Source organism: Urocitellus parryii, chromosome 9 (genome assembly GCF_045843805.1).
Source record: "Urocitellus parryii isolate mUroPar1 chromosome 9, mUroPar1.hap1, whole genome shotgun sequence".
Classification (NCBI taxonomy): Eukaryota; Metazoa; Chordata; class Mammalia; order Rodentia; family Sciuridae; genus Urocitellus; species Urocitellus parryii.
The window spans coordinates 62,877,752-62,890,464 of record NC_135539.1 but is presented as its reverse complement, the minus strand read 5'-3'; the positions used below and the strand labels follow the sequence as shown (position 1 = coordinate 62,890,464).

The 12,713-nt window shown below is 39.8% G+C and overlaps 1 protein-coding gene across 2 annotated transcripts in view; it reads left to right on the top strand.

The window, feature by feature from the left end:
* Nebl (nebulette) overlaps nucleotides 1-12,713 on the top strand; it is a 327,715-nt gene that overhangs the window by 121,457 nt on the left and 193,545 nt on the right. For both annotated transcript variants that reach the window (XM_026402385.2, XM_077802715.1), the window contains exon 3: nucleotides 10,203-10,287. In XM_026402385.2, coding sequence (XP_026258170.1) covers nucleotides 10,203-10,287 — 85 coding nt within the window. The remainder of the gene's footprint in view (nucleotides 1-10,202; nucleotides 10,288-12,713) is intronic.

The window sequence follows — 12,713 nt, the reverse complement described above, 5'->3', positions numbered from 1 at the left end:
TCTGTTAACATTTTCACTTTCTGGAGAACACAGCGCTTCATGGATGTAAATTTATCAGTTCATATTTCTGCCTGACGTTGCTCCATCTCCCCAGCTCCCTGGGCCTCCCAGCTCTTGGTGGGTAGGTGTAGTTTCAGGCCAGCCTCAGTGGCTCTGCCTGGCTTCTGTTGTCCTGCTGGTTTGTTCTTGTTTCCTTTGCTGGGACAACCTCTTTGTGCTGGGTGTGTGTTTTCTTCCTGGTGCAATCAAGGCATGGGGTGTTCTCAGAGTTAGCGTGTGGCGGTCTCTGCCTGCCCTGTGCTGGTTCTCTCTCCCTCTCTCTGTGTCCCCTGCACTGCTGTCTCTAAGCCTGCACTGTGCCAGGTTCACACTGTTACCTTTTCACACTCTGTTGGGGCACGAATATTGGCGTCCCTAGGCCAGCTATGTCCAATGGTACAGGAGTTCACAAATAAGGTTGGCACCACAGCAGAGAGAATTATCCTTTTTTAAAAATTTTGTCCACTCTGATTCCACATGGGCACACCGGTGTCCTCCCTTTTCCTCTACATGGGGACCACAGGAGCCAGACTGACAGTTACCCAGACTCAGCCTTGAGACCCTTGGGTGGTTCCTGGCCAGGACTGCTCTGATTAGTCAGAGATCCTACCTGATTGCTGAGTGCCATGATGTACTGTGGTACAGAGTTTGAATGTCCTTCTTGCATAGGGACAGGGTTGATATTGTCACAAGTTCCACATTTCACATGTTGCTTACCTTTACTCATTTTGCATCTGCTTGTTTGACCTAGTAAAGGATTGGGATTGAGATGTGGAAATCTCTCCCTATTGGTGAATATGCTGCTTTTCCTGTCTTAGAATTTTACATCCTCTCCCTGCCATGTATACATACCCACACACTAAAGCTTGAAGCTATAGTAGTTGAATTCAGAGTTAGAATAATACCTTTATCGGTGAATTTAACCTTTCTATTTATGTGGTATCTCTATTCTTTTTTTTGTTTTGTTTCTTGGTATTGAAAATTGAACCCAGGGGGTGCTCTATCACTGAGCTATATCCCAGCCCTTTTTATTTTTTATTTTGATTCACGGTCTTGCTTAAGTTGCAAAGGCTGGCCTCAAACTTGTGGTCTTCCTGCTTCAGCTTCCCCAGTGACTGGGATTACAGACATGTGCCACTGCTTCTAGCAATTATGTAGTATCTCTACTCTTAATGATACCTTTATTTTTAAAAAAATTTTGTTCTTTAGGGCAATTATTTTATAGTGGAATTAGAAACTATGACAATATTTATCTTTCAATGAGCAAGTATTGCCCGTTTAAAATTTTATGATTATTGTTTCCCCTAATTGCCAAATTTCTATTCGTCCTATTTATTCTGTGCTGCTTTTTTCCCCCAGGTCTTCTTCCTTATTGTATTGAATTCGATTTTTTGGTACTTTTCAAAAATTTTATTTTTTCTGTTTCATAGGATTTGAATTTATGTGGGCCATTCCTGTTCTATACGATTATTCTTAAAATTTCACTACATGTATTTAAGCAAAATCTGAAATTTAATAATATCCCAACCCTTTTCATGAAGGACCTTAAAAAAGGTCAGACTGCTCTTTCAACTTGTGTAGTATTTTAGCTTTGTCTTAAAAAAATTCCCAGATACGAAACATTTTTATCATTCTACCATTGTGTAGATATTTGTGCACATTTACATTTTATTTACTTACTGATCATATTCTGCATTTTGGAGTTACTTTTCTTTCTTCCTGATATGCAATCTTTATGAATAGCTTCACAAATGATCTATGTGGTAGTAATCTCTCTGACAGTCTTTTTATTTAAAAATGTCTTATTTTTCAATCTTTAAGGATAATTTTGAAAGATACAAAATGATCATTGTTGCATTTGTTCAGATTAGGGAAAAATAGTTAAAATTATGTATGAAAACCTTCAATAATCTCCCTACATCCAAAACAGATATACTCTTGGCCCTTGGATAAAATTACTCCCTTGGTTAAACAAATCAGAGTGTGAAATTTGGACCAAAGCAGAGTTGTCTAGTTCTTCTCCTTGCAAAGTTAGCTCTGGCAAAGCAAGTTTAATAATGTGAAATTGCAACTTTTACTTTTTAAATGTTCTTAAGAATTAAAGTTGCATTTTCTTAAAACATAGAGAATATGTTAAGAAATGTTTAGACACTTCCTCTTTCATGTGGGAGACCCTCCTAGGCAAAGAGACCTGCATTGGGGGTCCCCAAGACCATGCCAAGGTTTGATCATTCCTTGGGAGGTCCATTCTTATCTCCGGCAAAGTCAAACAGCCTGACCTCTCCCCTTGCTATATTAGGAGTCCTAACATAGGACAGAAGGCATGGGGGCATGACAAATGGATGCCAAGAGAACCAGGAATAAGTGGCAGGCGGGGTAGGGGAGGACATAAAAGAAGCAGTGGATGATAGACTGATACATTCATAAATTTCCTGGAAGATAAAAATACTTTTGTGGAAATTTGACACATAATAGATTATATGTCAATGGGATAGGAGTTTATTATGTGAAAAGATACCAAGCAAAACGGCAAACAGAAACGCATACAGCACTCCCCAGAGAAGCAATGCTGCAAGCTTCCAGGGTTCTCTCCTAGCCGAGTCACATGCGATGCACTTAATTCCCTCAGGAACGAGTTGTGACAACACATGTCAAATGTTGCCAACTAGCGGAGCTTGTTAGAGACTCAGTGCCCAGGTTTTTTCCTGGGAGTTTATTAGCAAATTCCAGACGGCCATAAGGAAAGCAGGTGTTTGTCTGTACAAACTGCTTTGGGCTCAGGGAGTCAGTCACTCTTATTGTTATTGGTGGTGAAAACCTTCCAGACATTCAGGTTCTCAAACATCAGCCAGGGCCCAGGGTTGTAAGCAGGCCTTTCAAATGACAGCATGTGAGACTGCTGAATTAACTCTTTCCTACAGAGGGTCCACAGGAAATCATGATATAATGATAGTTTTGGAAGCCAAATTCTGCTCTTGGATTCTCTAGTTTGAGTATAACTGCAGCAGTGGATAGATATACGGAAAACCAGAGAGGGAGGGTTCAAGTGCTCTTGAGGCAGGATGGAGCCAGGAGTTACTGCCCATGGGGTGGCTAAAGGCGAGGGGAGAGGGTGGACTATTTGACTTTTGCCAGGAGATAAGGATAAAACAAGAGATTTGCTAGAAAGGGCTAGCATTCTTAATATTAATGGCCTCCTACAACCCCAAATAGATGTATACCTATAAATAAGCTTCCTGAATCTTAGCATGATTGACATTTCAGATAGGTTAGGTCCTTTAGGGTGTTTCCCAACATTCCTGGCTCCTCTCCATTAGGGGCTAGTAGCCTTCTCCTTTCCAATACAATGTCCACAGTATCTACAGACATTGACTGCTGTCAAATGTCCTCTGGGGCCAGTGGTTGAGAACCACTGCACTAACATGTAGGATTTAAAATAAATACATTTGTAAGGATCTTAGCTTTATGCGTCTCAATGGGTTATTATGTATTCTCATATTGATAGTAGTTTTCCATTTGTAAAGCTCTTTCATGTGTTTCCAGCTACAACCTCATGAGAGAGAGAAGAATGTTGAACCCCCATTATATAGATGAAGGCAGTGAGACACAGAGGTGAAGTCACTTCACAGTAGAACAAAGAGAAATAATGTTAGTAATAATAATCCTATTATTATTAATGGTGGAAATTTTGTTGAATGTGCACTCTGAGCCAGTCATTGTTGGAAATGATTTATGTGTTTTCATTTTGTAACCAGCCTAAGAGCTATCATTATGTTTATATGAGGAAATTGAGGCCAGAAAAGTTAAGAAACCTACCCAAAGACACACAGCTGGTAGGTGGAAGAGGCAGGTCTAAACCCAGGCAATTTGGTTTCTCTTATACCTTTGTGAGCCCTGGACTCTGGGTAAGAAGTCAGCATTTTGGAGGTTATCACTCTTCTTCCTAGTATTCTTTCTTATTCCTATCTCCATTTCCTTATTCTGTTTTCTACACCCGCACAACTCTGCTTTAGTGGATTTCTATAACTTCTAGATTTTTTATCAACCAGGTTTAACAGAGAGAATGGTTTTGAGCTAGGTGAGGTGGTGTGCACCTACACTCCCAGCTACTTGGGAGACTGGGACAGGAGGATTGTTGGAACCCAGGAGTTTAGGACCAGACTGGGCAACATAGCAAGACACTATCTCATAATTAAAAAAAAAAACATTGAAGTCATCTTTCTGTGACCTCACTTTGGTCTATCCGATGTAGCCTTCTATTTATTATCTCGATTCTTCCTTTATTAGTTTTGACATTGGCATTTCATAGAAATCTGGATCTGTTGTGGTTGTCAGCCCAGTCTCCATAGACACGCTCTCCCCATTCCTGTGTCCTTCAGCTGAGAGACTTCTATTTAGATGCCCAGATATTTCACAAGGGCTGGGTGTGGCTCAGTAGTGGAGTGCTCACCTAGCAGGCACAAGTTTTGATTACCAGTCCCTCAAAAACAAAACAAAACATTTCACATTATCTTCTGGGTCTCTCGGCCAGCTCCTAATCTATTATATGTCACATTTTCACAATTGTATTTTTATATTCCAAGAGATTTATGAATGTGTCAGTCTATCATCCACTTTTTCTTTTATTTATTTATTTTCTTCCACTTATTCCTGGTTCTCTTGGAGCATCCATAGGACACCCTATGCCTTGTGTCCTATGTTCAGACTCCTAAAAAGTGGCAAAAGGAAACATGTGACCCTTCCTTTTGGCGTGGTGAAGAAGTCCTCTTCTTTTCTTGAGACTTCTATTCAAGATGTTTATTGTTGGAAGGCCTTTTCACAACCATTTAAATGCAGCATTTGGAAGGATTTAGAATTAATTGCATGGTTCCACCAATTAGTTTAAAAATGCGTCACTTCTTTGTTCCTGTGATTTCATGGGGGATCTGCTGGCCCCTCTGGTTTCCCTTAGCCTTTGCAGTAGTGGTGGGGGGTGGTGGTGGGAGTTGAGACTGTGACTTCAGAGGGGAATGTTGTTGGACTAGTTCAGATGGACATTACTACATAGATGTGATATTGCGAAATCCAGTGTTTGACAGGATTTTCAGATGAGTTTGGCAGAATTAATTAGGTTTCTCCAGATATTGTAATTATTATTTTTATATAATGAAGTCCATGCTGCCGTCTCTGTAATTACACTTATTCTACTGAGTCTTATGGTGCCAGCTCATGAGGCCATTCCACTTATTCTTGACAGGCATTTGATTTTTTAGAGATCTTATTCTTTTGAATTTTGTTAGTTCTGAATATAGCTTGGATCTCCCAGAGCCACAGGTTTTTAATTATTTTAGTACTCATGAACCCTTGTAGTTTTGGATATGAATGATTTCTTTTCTTCAGCATTTATTATTTTGGCTATAATACTAAATTGAACTTTTCCTCCTACGTGAAACTTGTGAATAATTTCATCCGGTTGTGTATCTTTAGAGAAAAGTTCTGTTGTATGTAGCTGAATCTCTATTACAAAATCATTACTTTTTAAATTAATTAATTAATTTTTATTAGGTATATATGACAGCAGAATGCATTTTGATTCATTGTACACAATTGGAGCACAACTTTACATTTCTATGGTTGTACATCACACCATATGTGCAGTCATACATGTCCCCAGGGTAATGATGTCCATCTCATTCCGCCATCTTTCCTGCTCCCATTTACCCTTCCTACCCCCTCTCCCCTTTGCCTAATCAAAGTTATTCCATTTTTTCCCATGCTTCCCCCTTCACCATTATGGATCAGCATCCACTTATCAGAGAGAACATTTGGCCTTTGGTTTTGGGGGATTGGCTTGCTTTACTTAGCATGATATTCTCCATCTCCATCCATTTACCTGCAAATGCCATAATTTTATTCTCTTTTAATGCTGAGTAATATTCCTTCGTGTATAAATGCCACAGTTTCTTTATCCATTTATCTATTGAAGGGCATCTAGGTTGCTTCCACAGTTAAGCTATTGTGAATTGAGCTGCTTGAACATTGATGTGACTGTGTACTAGAGAATGCTGATTTAAAGTCCTTTGGGTATAGACTGAGGAGAGGGATAGCTGGGTCAAAAGGTGGTTCCAGTTCAAGTTTTCTAAGGAATCTCCATACTGCTTCCCAGATTGGTTGCACCAATTTTGCAGTCCCACCAGCAATGTATAAGTGTGCCTTTTCCCCCACATACTCGCCAATATTTATTGTTGTCTGTATTCTTGATAACTGCCATTCTGACTGGCATGAGATGAAATTGTAGCAAAATCATTGCATTTTAGTGTTGAAATAGCAATTGGAAAATGCTCATTGACATCTTGTTATGGTTCTAGATACAATTGCAAGTTTGTACAGCTTGTTAATAAGTTCATTGCTCTGGTCATCAAGTCAACAGATGATGTCTTCTAAAAAACTGCAGAAACTTTTTAATTTTTAAAACTCTTTTTTCAAATAAGCTTGTTATAGTATGCCAATATCAGCCATTATAAAGGTGGCATTTTATTTATGTGTGTGTATTTCGTGAATCCAAAACCACTACACTTTCTCATTGTAAGGTGCAATGGTGAGAATCATTAGATTACTTTTATGAAATGATACTTCACAATTAGAGGTATGGGTGGCAAGTGAAGTTTCATTAGTATCCAAATAAAAGTCAATTGTGCCCCGTAAAGAGGAAATTCATATATACACGATAAGGCACATACAAACTGTACCTCCCTCCTAGAAGTTTACTTCTCAATCTTAGGGTGCTCTTTAAAAGTTAAATAGAATTTTTAATTAAGCATAAATGGCAAGAGAAAGTTGACTTTCAAATGAGTTAGCCTATAAGATAGTACAGTAGAGTTTGAACAGGCTAAGGTTTTGCAATGCATTTGAGAATAAATTTAATTATAGTTTTAAAAATAGTCAAAATATATACATAAAATTTTTGAATGAAACATCATGGAACCATGAAGATCTCTGTGGCATTTTATTCCACAGAACATATTTTGAAAAACAAAACAAATCATGGGGAATTGTTATTGTCGCTTTAAAGTGTAGGGCTAGGTAGTTACGATGTTTTGAAGTTTAATGAAGTTCAAATTTCAAGCTCTCTGTCCAGCTTGACCTTTCTCTCTCTGGAGGACAGTTCAGAAGTAGCCACCAGAAGGGTGGAGCCTCAAAGTCAGAGAGAGACAAAGTCTCTGACTTCAGGGCGAGGAGAGATAGAGACCTAACCTACTTGAATGGATAACTCTAGTGTTGACCAAGGCTTAAAGCAGTTGAGCTATTGAATTTCTCATTCTGAGACAGAAAAAGAAAATGTCAAGAGAATATTATACAGTACTGAGTACTGTATGTGAGCAATGATCTCTTTACTGTCCAGTGGTTATAAAAACACAATGATCTTATATAACATATGTAGATTGTCTAAACTTTGAAAGTACCATGGCTTTATGACATAATCTAAAAATATCTACCAAGATGTCTCCAAATTATTATGAAAAAAAATATGATTTGGGTTTGTATATACTCTATGTAGGCAAGAAAGTGATGTAAGGGTTTTGACGGGTGTTAAAACCCTTACTTCAAGTTAACTTCAAGTTACACGCAACATTGACTTCTAGAGGTCACTAAATTTTTGAAGGATGTTGAAAAATATGAGAAATGAGAATGCATTTTTCTAGTATGCACGTGACTCTACGTGGCTACAGAATAGTTCACCTTTATTTCAGAAGGGCTAATGTACATCGAGTAGGTGTTAGAGAATTTATTTGTGCTGACAAAAATCAGCCTTCTCATGGGAAGTCAGGGACAGGGGCTGCCAAAAGAACCTTCTACAGGAAGAGAGTAAAGTTTGAAACCACAAAGTATGGAGAATGTCTGAGGAACATAGGCAGAGACGAAGGTGGATATCAGCAAGGAAAAGGATCTGGGGAAGGAAACGGGAAGGATGTCCTTTGGGGAGCAGGTCTGAGCTCCATGGCTTTTTGATGATGGAGCCATGATCAGAGGTCCCTTTCATGCCAGTTGGGCATGGGAAGGCATGATTGGAGAGGGCTGCAGCCATGGGACAGTGTTAGGTCTTCGCCTACACCTGGGGAGGAAGTGCCGTCTCTTTCTCATCAGGAGTTCATCTCAGAACATAAGAGGCAGCTCTTATTAAGTACATGTCACCAACTGCAGCTGACCTGTGGCCCACTGTAGGCTCTTAGGCTTTGCCTGATTATTATCTTTTACTTCTCCGCCTCCCTTCATTTCTTCTGCCTGCAAATATTGACTTATTTGCTTATTTACATATTTCATTTATATACAAATATTTTTTTAATGGACACATGGTAATTGTACATATTTATGGGGCACAGCGTGACCTTTCAATACATGTGCATGATATGTCATGATCCATTTAAAGTAATTGGTGTGTCATTTCTTCATGTTGGGAACATTCAAAATTCTTTCCACATGGTGGCACATCCCTATAATGCTAGAAGCTCTGGAGGAGCTCGAAAGTTCAAAGCCAGTCTCAGCAACTTAGTGAGGCCCTAAACAACTTATTGAGACCTTTATTCAAAATAAAAAGTCAGGGACTAGGGATACAGCTCAGTTGATGGAGTGCCTGCCTTGCATGCACAAGGCCCTGGGTTCAATCCCCAGCACCAAAACAAAACGAAGCAAAACAAAACAAAACCCCCAAGAAACCAAACAAAATAAAAAGTCAACAACAACAACAACAACAAAAAGCGCTGGGAATGTGGCTCAGTGAGTAAGCACCCTTGGGTTCAATCTATGGTACCAAAAATAAATAAATAAAACTCTCTACAGCCTATTTTGAAATATTCAATTAATTGTTGTCAACCATAGTTATCCTAATGTACTGTGGAACATTGGCAATTATTCCTCCTGTCCAACTGCACCCCTGAACCCATGGTCCACCCTTTTCCCATCTATCCGTCCCTGATGCAAACATTTATTGAGGTCATACTGTGAATCAGACACTGTTAGGGACTGGAGATATAGGCAAGACTGTGCTCTGACAAGGGACAAGGTTGCCTGTTCTTGCTGCCATACAACTTTCACTGTACTGTGAGTCAGAGAGACAGGTCAATCAAAATACAAATGAGTATGATACTAAAACAGAGGAAGTCAAGTACATCCAGCGTCCATTCATGACCCAAATTCGGGAGGCCAGGAAAACTTCCTGGAGAGGGTGACATAAAGATAAACACAGTTATTCAGGGGGATGGGTGTTCTTGGCAAGGGGAATAGCTTTCTAGGAGAAATGGGAAAGAGGGGTAAACTGCAGGAAGCAGAGTGATGGCCTATGGTGAGGGAGTGGAGTGTGAGTGAGAAGTCTGCAGATGCCTGGGCCTGGGGACCTTGGAAGACAGGAGGCTGGACTTTATTCTAAGATCTGTGGGAAGCCACCGAAAGATTTTATTCAGAGAGCAATGTGACCAGAGTTACATTTTGAAATATTTGCTTTGACAGCTCATATGAGAAGGGAAAGACTGGCAAGTATTAGAAGATAGATGTGGCCTAGAATAAAGAGGTGAGGTGGAAATGAACGTGTGTAAAATTTAGATATATTTAGCAGACGAGTTAGTAAGTGATTGATTGGACGTGTGGGGAGTCGAGGTTACTACCAGGTATCTGGAAGAGAGGAAAAAGAAGGGCAAGCAAGAGGAGAACTAAGACATGTTTGCTTGAAGTGTCCATAGGAAGTCATTATGACTGTGGGGAAAGAAACTTCTGGAAATAAGCTGGAAGTCAGAGAGTTGAGGAGGGAGTTGGAAAGGAAATGAGTAAAGACAGTGAAGTTAGCCTCTTTTTATTGAAAGTTTGGCTTAAGGATAGAATGATGATATACATGCTGGTCTGATGGGTGGGTGAAGGGGAGGGATAATAAAAGTGAGGAGAACTTTGAGCTTTGAATCCTGCTTGGAAGTAGCTAACACAATAGAGAAACTCAAGTTTAAGTTTTGTGAAAAAGTGGGGAAGACCGTGCGATAGAGGATTGTGAGAATGGATGGGATCCAGAGATGAGCTTAGCCAAGAGGACTAGTACCTCTTCCATTGTGAAAGAAGCAAGGGATGAAACAATTGCTGTTAATGCTTTGTTTTGTAGCACAGTTATTTTAACTATGTTCTTTTTAAAATCTTCTCCACAGACACTACCCAAAGCAGTCCTTCACCACAGTGGCAGATACACCTGAGAATCTTCGCCTGAAGCAGCAAAGTGAATTGCAGAGTCAGGTAATTTCTGAAAGCTCTCTTTTGTGAATATTGGTATAAAAGATTATTCTAAAGCCCACTCTTCTAAAATTTTTGTCATTGTATTATTCATGCCAGTCACCAGCCAGCAGGGTGACTGACAGCAGGCCTGTTTGGGAATTCTGGGTGATAGTATTGAACATCTGTATTGTTCCTGGTCTTGGATCATCTTGATATTGTTGGTTCTGTTATTCACTTGGGACTAGAGCAGATAAATGAGTTCTGGTCAGAGTAAGTGTTTTCCAACAATATTGATATATTTGGCCCCAAATATTTAAAAACATTTTATAAATAGCTTTTCCACACCGCATATGTAGGGAAAACACAAGGTGTTAACTTGACCCAATTGCAGTGCATGTGGGGCTAACACCCCGTCTGTGTATCTCACACCAGCTACTAGCTTTGTTTTCATCCTGTCACTTTATTCATATTTTTTTCATATGTCACATTGACAGCATGAACAAAGATTAGAACACCACAATTGGCTCCCACTCAACCATTTTGGATGCCAACTTGCCTTCAATATGGTGAAGCACATCGGCTAAGACTAGGGTTTAGAATGGCAGGGTTTCCTACAGGGACGCTCAATTGCTTTAAGAAACACAGGGCATTCTTTCAAAGAAGTGACCTTGCCTGACAAGGTACGGGAAGATGGGCAACAACCACATTTCAGTCCATTGATCAATGGAGTAGTAAGCCACACCAAGGAAGGAGGAAGGAAGGCTGGATGGTAGGGCCCCTTCAGCTGTTCATTAGTTGTGGCCTTGGGGCAGCTGCCCTGATTCTTTGTGCTTTTGTAAAGTAAAATAGTCTCTGTTGTCTACCTGCCTTGAGGTGGCTGCAAGTATCAAATGGGGGCAGTCAGGTGTGAAAGCATTTTGAAAAGTTAAAAAAAAAAATTGTGACTGGAGAGTCTGATGATGGTTTCTGAGAATTCCTGGTGCGAAGAAGAAAAAGTAGAACATATGAAGAGAAAGGTGCCTAGTTAATAGTCTTTGAAAATGTCAGTCTCAAGTTCTTCATGAGAGTTATTAGCTTGTAGTCACCAAGAATAAAATTATTTTCTTGGTGGCTTAATCACAGGGGAGATTGTGATTCCCTTCCTTCTTTTTTCTATGGAACTTGGAGCCATTTCTAAGTCTATTCAATTACAAAAAAATAGAACTCAAAGAAGGAGACTTGTTTGGGAGCTAATGTTTGTTTTTTATAAAATACCAATTGTTGTGTTCTAAGACATTAATTCTAAAAATTAAGTGCTGGCCAAAGAGAGATACTGTTATGGAAGCCAGCAAGGATTCCCCTGCCCCTTTGTGCTTCTGGGAGTACCACAACTTGGTTCCAGTCTGGGCAGATCCATGTGCCTTTCTTCCATATGCCAACTTGGCATTAATCAGAAAATTCTAGGTAAGTACTTCAAACGTACCCTGGTACTGTGCAAAATAATTTGTAATTAGTTTATTCTCCCTTCATTGAGTCTGTAGGGCATTAAAAAAAGAGGACTAACACACCTATAATGACTACATTTAATTGAATGACTACGTTTAATTGAATTAACAGTAAGAACTTGGGAAGGGAGGGATGTGTGTGGACTGGGCTGGTAGTGTTTCATGCTAGAGGTGGAGAACCCTTATATGTTCTCTCTTCCTTTATTTTTCTTTCTCTTCTATTCCCAGCCATCCTTATTTTTGAGAGGGTTATAAACACCACCAACAGTTTATACCTGGGGGTTAAATCTTCTCAAGCTTTGGGATCCACGTTAGGTACCAGGTTATCATGATAGAATTATATCAAATGAAAGAGAATAAACAAGGATATCCAAAGTGGAGTCATGAATGTTGAAGAGGTTTTTGGTATAAACACTGACTCCTTCCTTTTGAAGGCACACTGCTCCTCTCAGGCCCATGAGTGGTTAGAGGTGCTTCAGCTCAGCTCAGAGGCAAGGGTTTATTGATTTCCTATATGTATGTTTGGAAGTGCAACGAAAAAAGGAGGTCATTGTTTTCTGAAAGGTTGCTTTCATTATTCCCCATGTAGCAAGCTTCAAACTTTGCAAGCCACCATATGCAGATAATTCTAGTTGGTGGGAGAAGAGGTAAGAGAGATATAGGCAAAGTATATGGGATCACCAGCCAGTGATCAGGCGAAGGCACTGGAGTCTCTTTTAAGATTTTGCTCCACGTGGACCTGGTGGCTCATGCCTGTAATCCTAATTACTAGGGAGATGAGGCAAGAAGATTGCAAATTGGGGCAATGTAGCTAGACCCTGTCTCAAATACAAACAAACAAACAAAAAACCCCCCAAAACAAAAAACAACCAAAAAACTAAAAAGGGCTGGGGCTGTAGCTCAGTGGTGGAGAGATTGCCACATATGCTCAAGACCATGGGTTTAATTCCTGGTACTATGGAG